The following is a 22,015-nucleotide window of genomic DNA, read 5'->3' as shown; positions in this document are numbered from 1 at the left end:
CTTAATCATGGTAGATCATTGTTTTAATGTGTTCTTGAATTCAGTTGGCCAGAATTTTATTGAGTATTTTTTCATTGATATTTATAAGGGAAATTGTTCTAAAGTTTTCTTTCTTTATTGGATCTTTGTGTAGTTTTGGTATCAGCAAAATTGTGGCTTCTCAGAATGAGTTAGGTAGGGTTCCTTCAGTTTCTATTTTGTGGAATAGTTTGCAGAGTACTAGTGTTAGGTCTTCTTCGAAGGTCTGATAGAATTCTGCACTAAAACCAGTGCTGTGCTTTTTTTATTTGGGAGACTGTCAATGACCACTTCTATTTCTTTAGGGGTTTTGGGACCATTTAGATGGTCTATCTGATCTATCTGATCCTTATTGAACTTTAGTAGTTGGTATCTCTCTAGTTGGTATCTGAAACTGTACATTTCATCCAGATTTTCCAGTTGTGTTGACTATGGGCTTTTTAGTAGGATCTGATTTTTTTTAATTTCCTCAGTTTCTGTTGTTATTTTTCCCTTTTTATTTCTGATTTTGTCAGTTAGGAAACTATCTCTGTGCCCTCTGGTTAGTCTGGCTAATGGTTTATCTATCTTGTTGATTTTCTCAAAGAACCACCTCCTAATTTTGTTCATTCTTTGTATAGTTCTTTTTTTCTACTTGTTTGATTTCAGCCCTGAGTTTGATGATTTCCTGTCTTCTACTCCTCTTGGGTGTATTAGCTTCTTTTTGTTCAGGGCTTTCAGGTGTGCCATTAAGCTGCTAGTGTATGCTCTCTTCAGTTTCTTTCTGGAGACACTCAGTGCTATGGGCTTTCCTTTTAGTACTGCCTTCATTGTGTCCCATAAATTTGGAAATGTTGTGCCTTCATTTTCATTAAATTCTAAAAACTCTTTGATTTCTTTCTTTATTTCTTCCTTGACCAAAGTCTCATTGAGTATTGTTCAGATTCCCTGTGTATGTGGGATTTCTGTTGCTTTTGTTGCTATTGAAAACCACTCTTACTTCATAGTAATCTGATAGGAGGCATGGGATTAGTTCGATCTTCTTATATCTATTGAGTTCTGTCTTGTGACCAATTATATGGTCGATTTTGGAGAAGATACCATGAGGAGCTGTGAAAAAAAGTATATTCTTTTGCTTTAGAATGAAATGATATATATAATCTGTTAAATCCAATTGGTCCAAAGCTTCAATTAGTTTCACTGTGTCCCTGTTTAGTTTCTGTTTCCATGATCAGTCCATTGAGGAGAGTGGAGTATTGAAGTCACCCACAATTATTGTGTTAGGTGCAATGTGTTCTTTGATCTTTAGTAAAGTTTCTTTTATGAATGAGGATGCACTTGAATTTGGAGCATAGATGTTGAGAATAGAGAGTTCCTCTTGGTGGATTTTTCCTTTGACCATTAAGAAGTGTCCTTCTGTGTCTCCTTTGATGACTCTAGGTTGAAAGTCAATTTTATCTGATATTAGAATGGCTACTCCGTCTTGTGTCCTGAGACCATTTGCTTATGAAATTGTCTTCTAGCCTTTTATTCTGAGGTACAGTTTGTCTTTGACACTGAGGTGTGTTTCCTGTATGGAGTAAAATGTAGAGTCCTGTATATGTATCCAGTCTGTTAGTCTATGCCTTTTTATTGGGGAATTGAGGCCATTGATGTTAAGAGATATTAAGGAATAGTGATTAATACTTCCTGTTATTTTTGATGCTATTTTTATATTTGAGTGGCTATCTTCTTTTAGGTTTGATGAAAAAAGGTTACTATCTTGACTTTTCCAGGGTGTAGTTTCCCTCCTTGTATTGGTGTTTTCCACCTATTATCCTTTGTAGGGCTGGGTTTCTGGAAAGATATTGTGTAAATTTGGTTTTATCATGGAATATCTTGCTGTCTTTACCTATGGTGATTGAGAGTTTTGCTGGGTATAGTAGTTTTGGCTGGCATGTGTGTTCTCTTGGAGTCTGTATGAGATCTGCCCAGGAATTTCTAGCTTTCTTGGTCTCTGATGAGAAGTCTGGTGTAATTCTGATAGGTCTTTCTTTATATGTTACTTGGCCTTTTTCTCTTACAGCTTTTAATATTCTTTATTTGTTTAGTACATTTGGGGGTTTGATTATTATGTAACAGGAGTTATTTCTGTTCTGCTCCTGTCTGTTTGGAGTCCTGTAGGCTTCTTGTATATTCATAGGCATCTCTCTCTTAAGGTTTGGGAAATTTTCTTCCATAATTTTGTTGAAGATGTTTGCTGGCCCTTTAAGTTGTAAATTTTCACTCTCATATATTACTTATAATCCTTAGGTTTGGTCTTCTCATTGTGTCCTGGATTTCCTGTATGTTTTGACTTACAAACTTTTTCCATTTTGCATTTTCTTTGACTGTTGAGTCAGTGGTTTCTATAGTATCTTCGGCATCTGAGATTCTTTCTTCTATCTCTTGCATTCTGTTGTTGATATTTGCACCTATGACCCCTGATTTCTTCTCAAGATTTTTTATCTCCAAAATTGCCCCTTTGTGATTTCTTAGTCATTTATACTTCTGTTTTTAGATCCTGGATGGTTTTGTTCAGTTCCTTCACTTGTTTGTGTTTTCCCATAGTTCTTTAAGAGATTTTTGTGTTTCCTCTTTCAAGACTTCTGCCTATTGACCCAATTTCTCGTGCATTTCTTTAAGTGATTTTTGTGTTTCCTCTTTATTGGATTCTATCTGTTGACCCATATTCTCCTGAATTCCTTTAAGTGATTTTTGTGTTTCCTTCATAAGTGCTTCTACCTTATTCATTTTCTCCCGCATTTCTTTAAGAGATTTATTTATGTCCTTATAATTCTCTAATATCATCATGATAAGTAATTTTAAATCCCAATCATGTTTTTTTGGTGTGTTTGGGTATCCAGGACTTGCTTTTGTAGGAGAATTGGGTTCAGATGCTGCCATATTGCCTTGATTTCTGTTAGTAACGTCCCTACATTTGCCTTTTGCCATCTGGTTATCTCTGGCATTAGTTAGTTGGTCCTGTTGTCACTGGCTAGTGCTTGAACCTCCTGTGGGCTTGTAAGGCTATTTGCACACCACTGGATAACTGGGTTTCTCCTGGCACAGATTGCTAATGGGCTGCCCTACTCTTGGGTGCCATTGGAGCCCTGGAGTGCCTTGGCCCAAGCAATGTTATACTCGTGTTTTCTCTGTGTACCTGGTGTTGCCTGTCAGGTCTGCCTGGGAGCTAAGATGGCAGATGCTGTGAGGACACCCTCCAAGTGCCTATTACTCTTCAGGGCAAATGTCCCAGTACAGGGCTGGCACACAGACAGCCTGCAGAGCTGCCCGGACCTTGGCCGCATGCAGAAGCCTGGCGGGCTGTGTCCTGAGCGACGTCAAACATGGCATATCTCTGTGTACCTGGTGTTGTTTGTCCAGTTTAACCAGGAGTGAAGATGGAGGATGCAGCATGGACCCTTTCCAAGTGCCAATCACTCTGCAGGGCTTCATTTTTTCTTTAAAGGCCTCTATTATCTTTCTAAGATTGGATGCAAGGTCATTTTATTGTATTTTGGTTTAGGAGATTTCATGCTTGCTATAGAAGGATAGCTGTGTTCTGATCAGGACATATTGTGCCAGTTCTTGTTAATTGTGTTCTTGTTCTATCACTTATCCATCTGGCAGTCACTAGACGTTCCTATTGTAGCACACATTGGGTTGGGGGTCTACCCTCGATGAAGCTGCTGCAGCAGGCCTCTGGTGTATAACATGGGGCTGAACAATGTAACTCCAGAGGCATTTCAAGTCCCCCAGCAGGTGAGTGTGTCCTGGAGACAGAAAGGGAAGGTGATTGTAGGGGAGAGGAAGGCAGGTAGAGAGATGGTTGGAGAATAAAGATCCCATGGGAAGAGTAAGCTGCTCAGGGCAGTGAGATGTAACCCTTGGGACTAGGTGGGCAGTTGCAATGGGTACAGGAATGAAAACTAACCTTCATGCTTCTTGCAAGCCAGTCTGGTGAAGGTGGGTGGAAACGTACCTTGACTGTGTTAAAAGTTTCTTGATCTGTGTTGTTTTATTCAGTCCCATCCATTTAACTCCATATTCCATAATTTCATTTTCTTTATAGTAGAACACTGTCCACTGTGGCTTACCCATTCATCAGTTGAATAACTTTTAGGTGGTTTCTATTTCCTAGCTATTGTGAATAGAGTGATTTGCACATGACTGAGAAGGTATCTGTTTAATAGGATCTAATGCTCTATGGGCATGTGCCAAAAGCAGTATAGCAGGCAATAAAACTGATCACTTTCAGATATTTTAGAATCCTCCACACTACTTTCCATAGTGGCTACAACAGTTTGCAATCCTACTAACAGTAAATGGGGACAAAATGGAAATTTTAACTGGCTCGCTCTTCTATATAGTATCCAGAGCTACTATAAATTCATGTGTTTAGCATCCATGCCATGGACAATAAGAAGCATTTTACCAAATTGCTTATTGTTTTTATGCTCTTTTATTCTTTCTGCTGCACTCTATTGTTAGCCTATATTTTTCTTTGACACCTTCTTTATTTTTTCTTTATTTATATGATAGAAATTCCCTTTCTAATATGTCTTTTGCAATGGCAAGTAGGTGTTGGTATTTTAGGAGATTTCCCACACACAAATACATCTGTCTTGTACCAGGGTAGTCTCACATTTGTGTCTCATAACAGGACTATAGCAACAAACTTCAGCATTTCTCCTGAAGCACAAACTATGCCCAACTTCCATAGTATACTGAATTTCCAGAGTGACATCAAGAGTAACACATCATAAAGTCACAGCACATCAAAATACGCACAGTGATAAAAAATAGTATGAAAGTATGAAATAGTGTGAAAGGCCACAATATGTAATGTCAGTTGTTGAAATGGCAAGAATATTAGATTGAGCCCTGGCTCAGACAGTTATTATATGGAATGGGCCCTTGTATAATCTTATGGGCTATACTACAGGTATTCCCAGTATAAAGTTTTATCTACTGTGTACAACGTTCCAGGACAAAGAGTCTGCTTGTTCTTATGCCTCAACTCCAATAAATTAGGCCTTACCACACAGTATACAACCCAAGATCATAGTCCAATTATTAAAGACAACAGTCTCCTTGAACACCTAAACCTAGAAGTGACCTAGAGGGTACTAAGTCAAAAGTCTTTAAGAATAATTAGAGTCTTAGAATTATCCCAAAACTCAAAGGAAAGTTGGTTATGGTGTGCATCAAAATAATGATTTGTATCACTGGACCAAAATACTTTTAGAGTTTGGTTTATGTCATTGACTTTGTTGTTGTTAAATTGCCTGAGAATGGAGGACACTAATACTAATAGCAAATAGATGTGTACTTGATTCTCATAGTCATAGCCATTACACATCCTTTGCATAGGGATATGTGCCTACAATAAAATTGGCAGTTATATAGTCAAATACTCAAGCCTGTCCAGTAAGTGCCTGGGTTTCAATTAGATGCTTATTCAGGTAACTGTATCTCTAGTCTTGGCTTGTGTTCAGAGCTTGTTTCTCTACTAGTGGTATATTAATATTGTGAAAGGTTTGGCACTGAGCTGTCAACAAATCTCTCTGCTGTTCCCCTAGTGCTGGGGTCTAGCCTCAACACAAGTCAGGCATCATCAAGAACTAGGAATGCATGGTAGAGGAATAAGAGGAAAGAAAATTGATATACAAGCTGACAAGCTGTTCTTGCAGTAAAAGCTCCTGAACTTGGGAGCCAGAGTGCTGTCTAGACTTGGCTCAACCCCAGTCTCTTATTGAAATCATACAAGGAAGTAAGATTGTAAAGTTCATAGGAGGTGGATAAATGCTTCTCTATTTTCCTATGCCAACATTTTCATGTTATTCAGAGTAGTACAGATTTAAGAACAGAAAGGGGCACTATAAAATCTCAAACATAAAAGTTTTATAGCAAGTACAATTTTTTTTATATTTCCTGACCACCAGTCTCCAGTGAGGTTGAGGGAAGCAGTATTACAGTTACAAAGTCAAGATCTTTCACATATGTGTGAGACAATTCAGTTTTATAAAAGGGCAAACATGAGATCATACTGCCAACTCTGCAGCCTTTGTAATTCTTTCTGGGTTAAACCCAGAAACCTGTGCACCATCTATTTAATTTTCCTAGCAGTTCTAATTTTCTACATTTTAATTCTTCTTGTAGATATTTAAATCTATTTTCTTTTGGAATACAGTCCCATGGCAATGTGCTCTAAGGTGATCTTAAATATATAGCAAAGGACACATTCATTTGCCAGTATCCCATTCTAGTACTGGGTCCCATACCATAATCCCACAAGATCTCCAACCTGATTCATACATCCAGGACCCCATCCGTCTGTTTACAAAAACATCCTCACTTAACCTATATGGAGAATTCCAAGCGGGCTGCCACCATTGTTCCTGAACCCAAAGAACCCATTGCTGACTTTCTGGAAAATATCTGTATGTTATTCCATCCTCAGTATCATAATTAAAATGTCCTGCTTTTTTATACAGAAATAAGAATAAGACTGGTTGAACAGCCGTAAATTTACTCATGTCTGCCCAAGACTCTAGGTTACTTTCATTTTCACCTTGTGATTAATATATATCAAACCTTCCCAAGATGTTTATACTATCACCATATCCAATTTTACATTGGGTGCAATTTTCCAAAATTCGTAGAGTTTCCTCTACAGTTACATTTCTCTTGAATTATTGAACAGCTTTCATTTTTGCTTTATTGGTAATATCTACTTCCTGCATATCAATTGGGCTCTTACTAGGTTTTGCCAAGTTACCAAATACTGATTTAAACAAGAAAGGAGGAAGGAGAAGGAATAGTAAATAGATAAGGATAATGATAAGTGCTAAGAATAGTTACAGAGATGAGATTACAAGGTGCTTGCTCCAAAGAAGCAGGCCTTGGGGCCTCTCAGTACACATACTGGGGCCCAAAAGAGGCCATGGCCTCACACTCTGAAAGATGGTACCCCGAAAGGCTTTCCTTCCTTGTCATCAGGGGTCCAAGGCATCTCAAGCTTAATTTTGGGTGTCTACAACACTCTAGTAGGTAAAATCTTGCTCCTCCCTCAAACTTTCACACACCAACAGAGGATGGGTATTAGATAAAGATTTTTTTGCTACTTTATTGGCTAATCAATGAACACTGATTTGGAGCTATTCAAGAGAGGCTCTGACCGACACTGAGCTTCACAAGGAAGGTCTGGTACTAAGCAACACTCAAAACAGACTTAAGTTTCTGTTGGTTCCCCAGGCCTCCACTATATCTGTCTACACCATGTTGCTCAGAGTTAGGGAAAATATTACAAGTCATTCTTTCCATCTCCATTAATGTGCCCTGCATTGTAATTATACTACAATAAGAAACTTTGCTTTTTCACCCATTTTCTAATCTGTTGCTACCGAACATCTTCATGTTACTATGAGGTAATAGTAACTCAGAATCATACTGAGCCAAAATACTGCTCTAATTCTCATTTCTAACTTCAATTACACATCATGAAACATGGGATGATAAATAAATTAATATTTAAAGTATTTAATTTTTAATTTTGCATGTGCTTGTGTAGTTTTGCTAATGTAACTACATATATCCTGCAGATAGGATGTCAAGGTCAGAAGAAAATTTTCAGGAGTTAATTCTCCACCATTACCTTATGGAATCCAGAGGTTGAGCTCTGGTCATCAAGCTCCACATGTGATACTCTGCCCTTGAGCCAGCCCATGAGTATTTTGAAGAATGTCATGCCAGAACAGGAAAAAACATTGAAAATACTGATTTAAAAACATTCAATAGAGACAAAGAGAAACAAATGATGTTGGAATGTGAAAGTTAAAAACATTAAATAGAGATGAGAACATAGCTCATTTTGCATGAGATCCTGTGGTCAATACCTAGAAGTACAAACATAAATGAGTTAAAAGTTACAATCAGATAAGAGCTGTGTATTTGTTCAGTAGTAATCTACCTATATAAATATGCACTTTAATATGCATTGCCTAATACAGAATATAAAGATAGAGAGAGAGACTTGCAGTGCATTTAAATGTAAAGAACAACAGAGATGTCTAAGAGACTCATAAAACCTATATTTCTTTTGATTTCCCTCACATAGTTGGAAGGTAAGGCCCTATTGCTGAGAGTTCAATTCAGTTTAGACACAAAATGCAGAAATCACTTAGCTATAAATTAGTTGAAGGCCTACTCCCTGAGAACTAGATTTATGGGATGAAAAGGGACCATATAAACTTTCAGAGGATGGAAACAACCAACGATCCTCCCCAGCTATAATAATAATAATTACCCAGATATTGTGATAATCATAGTGGTAAATAGTGGCACACATGCCATGGTGAAAACCAGTAGCTCTTAATTTGGACTTAAGATGAGATAAACCAAACAAACAAGAAACTCATGCCTGACACTAAACCTATAACTATCTACCAAGAGCTAGAAATGTCATTGATCTTGGAAGAAAACCTCCAACCTCAACTTTACTAAACCAGAATAATTCTTAATTCTAGATGGTGAGTATACTCTTCACCCCTCATCAAGTAAGCTTCTCTTTTCAATAGAGAGGGACTGATATAGAAAACCACAACCAATCAAAATGCAGTTAAGGAGATCAGTACCAATGAGTACATCTATAATGCAACTCTTGCACCTGAGGCTTTGGTCTCATTGCAAAAGAGATGGGACACAGTGTGGAGAAGGTGACACAAAGATTTTAAGAACAAGAAGATCTAGGCAATTGCTGTGATATTGTATCTTAAGTAATACCAGAAGCTACACCCATAATATCTTAGCAAGATGACTACCTAAACATGAGTTGAACAAGGATAGCCACAATGAACATGCCAATCTGAATAAGGTACAACCACAAGACCTAAACCCTGCACTAGCAACAACAGACAACGAAGGAATGCTAAGAGTGGAAGAAATAGACTTCCCCTAGGAAAAAGACACCAACTGATTATACAATACAAAAGTGTCAGGTATTAAAAACAAGTAACGTAGACTAAGCACAATATACTTAGAGATGTATATGCATATATGTATATGTAACAGTAATTGTTGATGAAAGTTGCATGATTGATGTAAAAAAGGAGATGTGAAAGAGTTTGGAGGAAAGAAATGGAAGGGAAATATTTTATCAAATATTAATCTAAGTAGCAATCTCAAAATGAAAGAAAAACAAAGTAATTATAAAAACAAAAATGACACCAGTTAGTTATTTGAAAATAAAACCATTTCAGCTAACAATGATGGACAAAGATATATAATTCTAAAAAAAGTGTATTTTTCATGTTTATTGAATAATTCCCAATATGCAATGCAGGAAGTAACTCAGACAAGTAACAATGGAAGATTTGGTCATGAAACTCTGGCTGTCAAATACAAAACATGATTACTCAACTGTTAAGAGCAAGGAAAACTGGTCATTTGCTACAGTGTAGATAATTTAATGTACATTATGCTATGATTTATAAGATGAATGTAAGGAGAAAGGTCATAAAATCCCATACAAGTGGTATGTGTATTTTAGAGTCAATATATAATAGCAACAATATGATAATGGTTCACAAATATTTGGTGAGTAAGGAACAGAAAACAAAAAGCATACATCAATAGCAATGAGTAACATAAATGTGAGATGAAGCTCATTTTCTATGACTGTAATGAAACACCATGAAGAAAACATTTAATTGAGGTACTCATAGTTCCATAGTGTTATAGTACATGACCATCATGGGAGTGAGCATGGCAGCAAGCAACCATGACACTGGAGTAGTAGGTGAGAGCTTACATCTGATCCACAAGTATAAAGCAGAGAAAGAGAAAGAGAGAAAAAGACCCAGGATAGCGAAAAGTATTAACCGTAGAAGTTATTTTACTGTTGAGTATCCCAGAACTCAAGCAGTAGTACAGAGCAATAGTATTAAAAACTGCATGGTTCAATGACAAGCAGTTATATCAATTGAATAGATTTGAAAATGCAAAAATGAAGCCACACACCTATGATCATGTGATTTTTGACAAAGCAGCTAAAACTATCCAGTAGAAAAATGACAGCATTTTCAACAAATGGTGCAGGTTCAACTGGAGGTCAGGATGTAGAAGAATGCAAATTAATAATTCTTATCCCCTCACACAAAGCTTAAGTACAGTTGGATCAAGGACATATAAAACTACCCAATAGAGGGCTAATATCCAATATATGCAAAGAACTCAAGAAATTAGACTACAGAGAACTAAATAACTCTATTAAAAATGAATACAGAGATAAACAAAGAATTCACAACTGAGGAATTCCAAATTCCTGAGAAGCACCTGAAGAAATGTTCAACATCCTTAGTCACCAGGGAAATGATAACAAATTCAATTGATCCAATTAAGAACAAAAGAAAACTGTAATGCAAAAGGTCAAAATATTGAATAGGAATGAGAATATAGCTCACTTAGCATAAGAACCTATGCAAAATATACAGATTACAAACATACATGAGTGAAAGTTAAGCAGATAAGAGCTGTGTATTTCTTCAATAATATTCTACCTATATAAATATATACTTAAATATGCATTGTTTAATTCAAAAAACTAAATAGAGAATTAAATTTAATTCATTTAAATACAAAGCTCAACAGAAGTCTAAAAGACTGCTATACCATAGGGAATATTTCTTTTGATTTTCCTCCTAGGGGTGGAAGGTAAGTGTTGGATCTATGCTCCAGGCCAGGTGTGACCATGAAGTAACACCATGGAATGGGTGTCATGTTGGAGGTTTGTTTGGGGAGGGAGAAGGTGATACAGAGGCAGCCTCTGATGGAGGTAGAGGAAGAGGTGATAGGAGTAATGAGGCCTTTTATCAAGGAACGTAGTGTATGTACAGGAGGACATGTGGAATAAGACAACCGTGGGAGTGGGTTGTCTCTAGGCAGCTAATGATGAAATGTCCTGTTGTCTCTGGACCCATTTGGCTGTTGTAAGACCCTATTGCTCAGAACTTTATTTATACATAGAGCCCAATAGCAATGAGTACATCTATAATATAATTTTTGCATCTAAAACTTTGGTAGCATTGCAGAAGAGGTGACACGGGAGAGGTGGCAGAAAAAATTTTAAATCAGGAGGACCTAGATGTTTGCTATGAGGTTGCATCTCCAACTAATATCAAAATCTGCACATATAAACTCTCACTAACACAAATCCCCAAACATAAGCTGAACAAGTACAACAAAAATAGACATGTTAAATTATTTGTGGATCAGAACGTGAGACCTCAGCCTTACATGAGAAACAACAGACAACTTAGAAATGTTGAGAGAGGAAGAAAGATTTCTACTAGGAAAACATACCAAATGGTTATACAATACAAAACTGTCGGTTATAAAAATAAGTTGCATAGACTGAGCACAGACATACTATATATACACATACACACAGATAGATAGATGATAGATAGATAGATAGATAGATAGATAGATAGATAGATAGATAGATAGACAGACAGACAGACATACAGACAGACATACAGACAGGCGGACGGACGGACATACAGATAGATAGATAGATAGATAGATAGATAGATAGATAGATAGATAGATAGATAGATAGATAGATAGACAAAAATTAGTTGTAGGAGTGGCATAGTTAATGTGAAAATAGAAGGCATGAAATATGGAAATGTTTGAAGAGAGGAAAGGGGAGGGAAATTATGCTATTATTAATTATTTCAAACACAAAGCAAAAAACAAATTTAAAGACCTACAAATGGGACCAGATGCCTAGTTGAAAGAAAAGTCATATCAACTTAAAATTAATCTATAGTCAAGTATATATCATTGAAAAAATGACATGTTTTCAAAGTTTATTTAATAATTATTCCCAAGAGTTAAGGCAGAGGAATGATCCAGACATAGAAAAATGCAGGAATTAGTCATGATACTTTGGTAGTCACATACATAACAAGGACTCCTGGTCATATGCTGTAGTATAGGTGATTTAATGTGCATTATGCTATGTTAGATAGGATGAATGAAAGGAGAAAAAGTCACAAAATCTCACAAATAGAAAGAATCTTTTAGTCAATATATACAGAACAACTACATGATAATTGTTGATAAGTCTTTGGTGAGTAAGGGAAAGAAAAAAGCATAGATTAATAATATTAAGCAGCATAAATGTAAGATGAAGTAAATCTTAATTACTTTTCCATGGATGTCATGAGACACTATGACCAAGGCAACTTATAAAATAAAATGGTGAATCTGGAGACTCATAGTTCCAAAATGTTATAGTATATAACCATTTTGAGAAAGACAATAGCAACAGACAATCATGGTACTGGAACAGTAGGTGACAGCTTACATCTGATGCACAAGCATGAAGAAGAGAGAAAGGGATAGAGAGACAGAGACAGGACAGAGGCATACAGAGACAGACAGAGACAGAGATTTACAGAGACAGACAGCGACAGGGGGATAGAGACAAAAATACAGCAACTGACAAAGACAGAGATAGAGAGATAGTGAGAGTACCAACTGGGAGTGGCACCACTTTTAAACCTCAAAAGCCCATCTCAAATGACATTCCTCCTTCAAGAAGGCCTCTTTCTCAAAACATTCACCAATTTTGGACTTTTTGTTCAAATAAATGAGAACATTTGGGCCATTCTCATTCAAATCTGAAGATTCACACATTGGCCTCCATAGACTGGTAACCATATCATAACGGAAAATGCATTCAGTCCCACTTCAAAAGTCCCCATCATCTATCACAGTCTCATGGCTACATAATTATCCAAAGTTTTTGCTGAGACTTAAGGCAATCTGTTAATTATAGCCCCTGGTCAAATCAAAGGTGAGAAATGTCTCCAACACATAAAGGCACAGATCATACATTACCATTACAAAACATAGGAATGGAACATGATGAGGTAATACTGGGACAAAGCAAAATCAAACTCCAATAAGACAAACACTAAGTCCTGTAGATCCATGTCCTGGTGAAAAAAGGCTGAGATGACTCTACTTTCAGCTTTGCTACTACAGCATACTTCTCTTGTGTTGGTTTCACTCTTTCTTTTATTTAATCACTTGTTGATGTATGTATGTATGTATGCATGTATGTATGTATTATGTACGTACATATGTACATATGGCATGTATGTGTTTATTTATTTATTTATTCATCTATTTATTTATTTATTCATTTATTTATTTTACAATCCATATTTTATAACCCTCTTGGTCTACCTTTTGACTTCCTTATCCCATACCTCTTCTACATTCCCTGTCCCAGAAAGAATGTACCCACCACACACCTCCAAACTCACCAGACATCTAAACTCCCTGGAGCTTCCAGTCTCTTGAGGATTATAGGTGCCATCTTTTCTCACTGAAGCCAGACCTGGAAGTCCTCTGCTCTAAATGTGTTGGGGCTAGTGTATGCTGCCTGGTTGGTGGTCCAGTGTTTGATAGATCTTTGGGGGTCCAGATTAATTGAGACTGCTGGTTCTCCTCCATGGTCACCGTCCTCCAGTGTTTCTTCCAGCTTTTCCCTAATTCAACTACAGGGATCAGCAATGACTGTCCATTGGTTGAGTGCAAAGATCTACATTAGAGTCTCTCAGCTGCTTGTTGGGTCTTTTGGAGGGCAGTTATGATAGGTCCGTTTTTATGACCATGCCTTGTCAGGTCTTGAAACCTCCCCCTGACCTGGAAGCCACTTTGGGCCTGTTGCTGGACCATCTTACCTCAGGCTTCTCTCCATTTCCATCTCTGTAGTTCTTTCAGACAGGAACAATTATGGGTCAGAGTTTTGACTGTGGGATGGCAACACCATCCCTCACTTGATGCTCTATTTTCTGCTGGAGGTAGGCTCTACATGTTCCCTCTCCCTACTGTAGGGCATTCCATATAAAGTTCCTCCCTTTGAGTCCTGAGAGTCTCTCACCTCTCAGGTCTCTAGTATATTCTAGAGGGTATCCCAACCTCCTGCTTCCTGAGGTTGCCCATTTCCAAGTTTTCTGCTGGACCTCAGCGTTTCAGTCCCTTTCCCCCACCCAATACCAGATTATGTTCCTCCTATCCCCTCACCCCTATCCACTGTCCCTCCCAGGTCCCTCTCTGTCTTCCCCTATATTTCTTCTCCTTTCAAAGTGATACTTAGGTGTCCTCACTTGGGCCATTCAGCTTGTTGAACTTTTTGAGTTCTATAGACTGTATTCATTTCACCACATGTATTTGAATTTTCATGTTTCACTCTAAATTTTGTTTAGAACAGAAATATGAATCATACTAACTCCTGAAACAGAGTGCTGACTGAAGGAAATGGAAATGAACAGAAATAAAAGTTATTTTGTGTCTTGATTATTTCTGACTCCTGTAGCCACACTAGGCTATAAAAATTTGTTGAACTCTCTCCATGTTCAGATTCAGCTGGGAGAAAACTGATCTCCCAAAAGTGCTGGCATACCTCTGAGTACAGGTAGGACCACCACTTCTGCTCTGAGGGACCTTCTTGGAAACCTCAGGAGAGGGGAGCTAAGGAGCAGACGGGATGGGATCCTTGCAGGTTCCATCTGTGCCTGGAACTGAACCTGTGCCACAGCTCTCTATACCCAGATCCTGCCAGGAGAGAACTTGTCTCCTACGAGTGTTGACACACCTGTGAGAACAGTTAGAACCATAACTTCTACTCCAACGTACCCACCCCAGAGCCCTGAAATATTGGAACTGAGGAGCAGCCTGGGTCAGGATCCTACCAGTTTCCATCGGCACCTGGAGCTGAACCTTTGCTACAGCCCTCCAAACCTAGATCCCACTGTGAGAGAGCTGGTCTCCAGGAAGTTCTCACACACAGAATTATGGAAGGAACAAGCCACAGTCAGAGACAGCAAAACCAGCTAAAACAGAGATAACCAGATGGCAAAAGGCAAGGGCAAGAGCTTAAGCAAGAGAAACCAAGGCTATTGACATCATCAGAACCAAGCTCCCCCATCACAGCAAGGCATATATATGACAACACAAGAAAATCAAGACTCTGACATAAAATCACATCTGATGATGATGATAGAGGACTTAAAGAAGGGCATAAATGACTCCCTTAAAGAAATACAGGTAAACAGGTAGAAGCCCTTAAAAGAGAGTAAACATTCTGGACTTGAAGGGCAATTATCTTCAACAAAATTATAGAAGAAAATTTCCTGAACCATATTAAAAATGGGGTACAGGGCTAAACAAAGAATTCTCAATTGAGGAATACAAGATGGCTGAGGAACACATAATGAAATATTCAACATCTTTAAGCATCAGTGGAATACAAATGGACACAACTCTAAGATTCCACCTCACACCTGTCAGAATGTCTAGGATCAAAAACACAGGGCACAGCAGATGCTAGAGAAGATGTGGAGGAAGGGGAACATGCCTACATTGCTGGTGAGATTGCAAGCCTGTAAAACCATTCTGGAAATCTGTTTGGCCGTTCATCAGAAAATTGGACACAGTACTACCTGAGAACCCAGTTATACCACTACTGGACATATACTCAGAAGATGCTTCAACATGTAATAAGGACACGTGTTCCACTATGTTCATAGCAGCCTTATTTGTAATAGTGAGAATCTGGAAAGAACCCAGATGTTCCTCAACAGAAGAATGGACACAGACAATATGGTACATTTACATAATCGAATACTACCAGCTATTAAAAACAATAAATATATGAAATTCTTAGTCAAATGGATGGAACAAGAAAATATCATCCTGTGTGAAGTAGCCCAATCGCAAAAGAACACACATGGTATGTACTCACTGATAAGTGGCTATTAGCCCAAAAGCTCAGAATACCCATGGTACAACTCACAGACCACATGAAGCACAAGAAGGAAGAGAAAATGGGGATACTAAGATTCTTCTTAGAAGGTGGATCAAAATGTCCATGGCCCACAGCCAACCAATAGACTGAACATAGGTTACCCAATGGAGGAGCTAGAAATAGGACCCAAGGAGCTGAAGAGTTTTGCATCCCCATAGGAGGAACAATAATACATACCAACAAGTAGCCAGAGAGCTCTAAGGGAGTAAACCTCCAACCAAACAATACACATGGAGGGACCCATGGCTCTAGCTACACATGTAGCAAAGGATAGCGTTTTCAGATGTCAATGTGAGGAGAGGCCTTTGGTCCTGTGAAGGCTTGATGCCCCAGAGTAGGGGAATTCCAGGTGAAGAAAGTGGGAAGGGTGTTGTTAATAAGGGGAGGGGGGTAGAATAGGGGGTTTTGGAGGGGTAACAAGGAAAGGGCATACCATTTAAATTTAAATAAAGCAAATATCTAATAAAATAAAATTTGAAAAAGAAGGCATTGTGCAGAAAAACACAAAAGTCAGACTCTTTCCACATTCATGTGGACACGGATGTTGATGGATGTCATTGCAAAACCTATGTGCACTTATCCAATATTAAAAACTAGAGACAGTGAATTTGATGTTCATAGTGAGTACTCATTTCGATGAAGAAAGATTTTACAGTCTTCTTTTGAGAAGGTTTATTTGTTTACTAAATAATTTATAAACCTGGAGAAATTAATAAGGACTATGATATTACGGTGTATGTATTTAAGTCTTAAACACTGAGAAGGGTGTTTAAAAAGAATATTTGCAAGATACAACATTTGTGAATGCATTATAAATTTCAGTGACTAAAGAAATACTGCCCTTCCTTGTACTTCCATTTGCCTTCTAATTAAGGAGAGTTTGTCAACAGTAGGAGCAGTTCTCTACCACAGAACACTTACACAAGGAGTCCCATCAAAAGGAGATGGTAAAGCCCTAAGTAACACAGCTTCAGAAATGCTACAGTCAGTATTTGTATGACAAGACCCATTTCTCTCAACTTTTACAAAAATTACTGCTGTAATTAACCAATTGAAGATAAGGTAACAAACTCAAGAAGGTTGCAAAAATGGTCCATGCTGATAAGAAAAATGTTTCCCCCAAAACCTTTTTTTGTCCAAGCAGCTCTCAGCTGCTGCTCTGAACTCTTTCCAGTTCTTCAGGATGTTCCAAAGAATTGTTATCTACACATTCTTCCTCCTCAGGGATGTCTTGCATTGCTCTCTGTAGAAGTAGCTTCAGAGACTTCCTTCTGAACATTCGGTGCCTAATAGAGCCAACGAGGAAGTAAATGATGGGGTTGATGCAGCTGTTAATACAGTATAGGAATTGTGTATCATAAAAAAAATCACAATGGCTAATATAATGAAAATCGCCAACCCATAGATAGAGTAGCCAATAGACCCCAAAAGGAAAACCAAAGATCAGGAAGACCAAGACTGTGAATGCAATGGTTACATAAAGCCTGGTCACAGGAATTCGGTGTGAGCCACAGAAGATCCTGACAAGCAGGGTGAGGTTGCACCCAATGAGAACCACAAATAAAGCAATTAACCATACACTAATGATGACATCAGAAGTTACACACCAATAAATATCAAAACTATTAAACAGTAAGCCACATGCTATCCCATCCAGGAGACCCAATAACAGGGACATAGCCCAAAGCACAAAACATGTGATAGCTGATGTGCGTCTTGAACGATTACAGTGATACCAGATAGGCCATATTACAGACAAGCAGCGCTCAGTACTAATGGTGCTGAGAATGCTCAGACCAGAAAGATAAGAAAATATTCTCCAAAAATAAAAGAACAAAGGTATTTCAAGGAAAATTGAGTAAAGGAAGTAAATGACAATAAAACTGGAAAACACAAACTGAAAACACAGGAAGAGAAAGTCAGCCATAGCCAGGTTGAAAATGTAGACAGAGAAGGCATTCCTGTGCATACAGATGCCCAGGAGCCACAGCACTTTGGCATTGAGTCCCATCCCAACTGGGGAAATGATGATGGAAAGCACACTTATGGCTTGGATCTTGATGTCACAATATGAAGAATCAGTGTAGTAGCTTCCATTCAGCATTGTGATGTTAGTTTTCCAGGCTGAGATGCTTAGATTCTTGCTTAGGAAATCTCCACTCATGTTCCTAAAAAAGATAACAAAATAAAAATACATGAGCACATGCTGTGGACTCTGATTCAGGAATACACAGATCTCTGACCTGGTTCATAAGTAGGAGAAACAGAACTCTAGAAGTTAAGTGATATATTTACACCAGTATTTCTGGAGACTTTATTAATTCAATTTTCTGGACCATTAATTTAAATGAGCTTGGTATTTTTTGGGAGGCAGTCTATAGCCTAAGACTTTTAATGGTATGAGATTAGTTGATGACATCTATATAGAAACTCAGCATCTCATACTGTGTCAGAATGAAGCACAACTCTAAAGCTAGCTTTCTTATTTTCTTTGGGGGGGGGGCTGGTTGTTTTTGTTTTTGTTTTTGGTTTTTTTGGATTTGGGTTTTTTTCAAGACAGGGTTTCTCTGTATAGCCATGACTGTCCTGGAACTCTCTCTGTAGACCAGGCTGGCCTCGAACTCAGAAATCCACCTGCCTCTGCCTCCCAGAGTGCTGGGACTACAGGCGTGAGCCACCACCGCCTGGCGCTTTCTTATTTTCATAAGGAAGGTTCTTTCAGCTGCAGGAACTCAGAAGCCAGAAGCATGACAGCATCCTAGTCTTCACAGTGTGAGAAATCATCAAATGGGAAAAAATAAAAATCATGAATGGCAGTCGTTAATGAAATGCCAAGTCATACTATACCAGTTCAAAAATAACCAGACCTATATGCTAGTTTGACTTAGTCTCTATTTCAGATTCAAACTTAAAATAAGAAAAGTCTTTGAGGATATTAAGCACTTTTCTAATATCTGTTGCTACAACAAATGTGTACATATCTCTATGGAAAATCTAATAGAAACTACTAGAAAAGAAACTGGGGAAGATCCTTGAGGACATGGGCACGGGGAAAAGTTCCTGAATAGAACACCAATAGCTTATGCTCTAAGATCAAGAATTGACAAATAGGACCTCATAAAACTACCAAGTTTCTGTAAAGGCAAAGGACACTGTCAAAAGGACAAAACGCCAACCAACAGATTGGGAAAGAATCTTCACCAACCCTAAATCTGACAGAGGGTTAATATCTAATATATACAAAGAACTCAAGAAGGTAGAACCCAGAAAATAAAATAATCCCATTTAAAAGTGGGGTACCGAGCTAAACAAAGAATCTTCACATGAAGAACTTTAGAGGGCTGAGAAACACCGTAAGAAATGTTCAATATCATTAATCATTAGGGAAATACAAATCAAAACAACCCTGAGATTTCACCTCACACCAGTCAGAATGGCTAAGGTCAAAAACTCAGGAGACAGCAGGTACTGGAAAGGATGTGGAGAAAGAGGAACACTCCTCCACTGCTGGTGGGATTGTAAGAAGGTGCAACCACTTTGGAAATCAGTCTGGAGGTTCCTCAGAAAACTGGGCATGACACTTCCAGAGGACCCTGCTATACCACTCCTGAGCATATACCCACAGGATTCCCCAGCATGCAATAAGGACACATGCTCCACTATGTTCATAGCAGCCCTATTTGTAGTAGCCAGAAGCTGCAAAGAACCCAGGTGTCCCTCAATGGAGGAATGGATAAAAAAATGTGGTATACAACAATGAATTCATGAAATTCTTAGACAAATGGATGGAGCTTGAGAAGATCATACTAAGTGAGGTAACCCAAACTCAAAAGATCAATCATGGTATGCACTCACTGATAAGCGGATATTAACCTAGAAACAAATACATCTCTCCATAAAGATCAGTAATTCTAGTGTATATATCACCAATGAGAATAATTTAAAGAAAGCTCAGGATTTGTTCAAAGGAACAAATACAAACATATTCAGGAGTTCATGTAGTTCAAAAAGGATTTGAATAGCCACATGAATGAACATAAAGAAGATAGGAATAAATACCAGAATAAAAGAAAAAATGCAATTTTCTAGCTACCCATATGGCAGAAGATTGTTGTTAGAAACATAAATATCTCAAACAGTAAAACATCAAATAGCAACCCAATCACAGGAAGAAATATATATTTGGACAGACATACAACAAAGACACATACCCATGTTTCAAATGCTAACATTTTGAAAAATGATCATGAGTGCCATCAAGAAATTTTAAATTGCCATGAGTGTCTATCTTGTCTCAATAAGAATGGATATTACCAAAAATTTAAAGAACAAGAAATAATGATAAGGATATGGGTAAAGAAGAACACTAAAACACTAATTCACTCTTGTTGGTGAGAATGCAAACTGGTACTACCACTATAATATTATTCTGTGGATTCCTCAGAAAATGAGGTAGATCTGTTATAGTACCTGTACTGGTTCGTTTTATATGAACTTGAAATAAGATTGAGTCATTAAAGAGGAAATAGCAACAATTGATAAAAAGCCTTCATAAGAGCAGACTGTATACCAGTCTGTAGGGCATTTCTTTGGGTAGCAATTGATGGGTCAAACCTAGACAATAACCTAGAATACCAACACAGGTTATGCACAAATGTGTTCACATCAACAGCCAGGCATTGATGAATGGTGGTTTCTGGTAGGGCTAACTCTGGAGCTGAATAATTGACTAACAACAGATTCAACAAGAGGGGAAATCATTTCTTCCAATCAAGTTCCCAATAGTAATCAAATTAAGTGCCAATAGAGAGTTCAATTCACCCAACTGGCATACAGAATAAATTTTATAAAACAAAACTAAATATCATAATCTCTAAAATGAACTGATAGTGAGACAATTTGACAGAGATGAGAGGAATATTTGATAGAGCTTGGAAGAGTAATCAGAGTACACTCTATGCTTAAATAAAATATTTATAAAACAAAATTGATTAATATTTAATGCTTGGGGCAGAACACTGATATATTGCATCACAGCAACAGCCATCTCTGAGTCCAGATAGAGCTCCACACTCCATGCTCTTTCTTTAGGTTATAGATAGGTTAAACATTTCATGTAACTTTCCAAAAATATGTACATCATTGATAAGTTATAATTAATTGTGTTTCTCACAGTCACTCAATTTTAGACCAGCTGTTGCCTACTGAAACAGAAATTCAAAAAGGAATGAAAACTTTCTGTTGAAGAAAATGCAGGTAATTTAGGAACTGACATAATGGGATTTAAGAGATAGTGCCTGAACACATGCACTTGCTAAATCAAGGAAAGTGTCAAAATTACAACAGTATAAGATTGTGTAGTTAGGATAAGAGAAGAATTTAGGAAAGTACAAGAGGACATTGCCTTGGTTCAGTGTCCCCTCAACCCAGTCTATAAACCTACAATGCTGTCATGAAACTTTTGTGGGTCCTTCTCCAGAAACATGACATATTTTGGTGGTTTTCTACCTCAAGATATAGTTACATTTTTATGGACTATAAACAATAGATAATTGTTTGGGAAGAAGGTCTCAAAAGGGAATCTTACCTTTGCTCTATTATTCTTATGGTAGATATTAAGCTTGTCTGTGGCGAAGAGTAGAGTTCTCTGAATCTGCTGTAAATATGAATAGGTTCTAGCACATAAACTGCATAGAAACTGGTGCTTGAGGAAGGATGTTCAAAAGAGGAAGAAAGATCTGTGGTTTCCTGTACTTGTATCTGCATTGTCACTCTTTTGAGTCATGCTCTTTATGAGACTGATCTGAACATTTGGCCTGTTTCCTACCTCCACCTCTTTGGTCATAAGAATCCTATGGCTCCTCTTCCCTTTTAGTTCTTGGGTTTTCTTTAACTTTCTGCATCTAGAAGGTGAGCAATTTTAAACAATGTGAGCCAGTTCTGAATTTTTTCAGACATAACATGTTTGAACATCTAGACCACTATGGAATAATAAACATAGGGATAATAAGCAAATCTGATGAATTGTCAGAATAGTGACTTGAAATATACCAGTTAGGAGTCTAAGCTTTGAAACTAGAAGCATTCCTTGAGTCAGAAACCCAGCCAGAG

The 22,015-nt window shown here is 37.7% G+C and overlaps 3 protein-coding genes and 1 pseudogene across 3 annotated transcripts in view; all 4 read right to left on the bottom strand.

Moving 5' to 3' along the window:
- The window catches only part of LOC127668482 (mas-related G-protein coupled receptor member B2-like), a 211,932-nt pseudogene extending 190,383 nt beyond the window's left edge, over positions 1-21,549 (bottom strand).
- The window catches only part of LOC127668453 (mas-related G-protein coupled receptor member B2-like), a 261,783-nt gene extending 240,218 nt beyond the window's left edge, over positions 1-21,565 (bottom strand). The window contains exon 1 of the mRNA XM_052162112.1: positions 21,492-21,565. The gene's annotated coding sequence lies outside the window, so the exon portion shown is untranslated. The remainder of the gene's footprint in view (positions 1-21,491) is intronic.
- Positions 1-21,565, bottom strand: part of LOC127668493 (mas-related G-protein coupled receptor member B2-like) — a 165,984-nt gene extending 144,419 nt beyond the window's left edge. Inside the window, exon 1 of the mRNA XM_052162135.1 lies at positions 21,492-21,565. The gene's annotated coding sequence lies outside the window, so the exon portion shown is untranslated. The remainder of the gene's footprint in view (positions 1-21,491) is intronic.
- Positions 16,609-21,565, bottom strand: LOC127668449 (mas-related G-protein coupled receptor member B2-like). The gene is made up of 2 exons (XM_052162092.1): positions 21,492-21,565; positions 16,609-18,072 (listed from the first exon to the last, which is right to left on the bottom strand). Exon 2 carries the CDS (start codon positions 18,066-18,068, stop codon positions 17,052-17,054), a length of 1,017 nt encoding a protein of 338 aa, XP_052018052.1. The 5' UTR covers positions 18,069-18,072; positions 21,492-21,565; the 3' UTR covers positions 16,609-17,051.
- Positions 21,566-22,015: the final 450 nt, after the last annotated feature.

This window comes from Apodemus sylvaticus, chromosome 1 (genome assembly GCF_947179515.1).
Source record: "Apodemus sylvaticus chromosome 1, mApoSyl1.1, whole genome shotgun sequence".
Classification (NCBI taxonomy): Eukaryota; Metazoa; Chordata; class Mammalia; order Rodentia; family Muridae; genus Apodemus; species Apodemus sylvaticus.
Note: the sequence above shows the minus strand (reverse complement) of the source record. Positions and strands in the feature narration are given on the sequence as shown.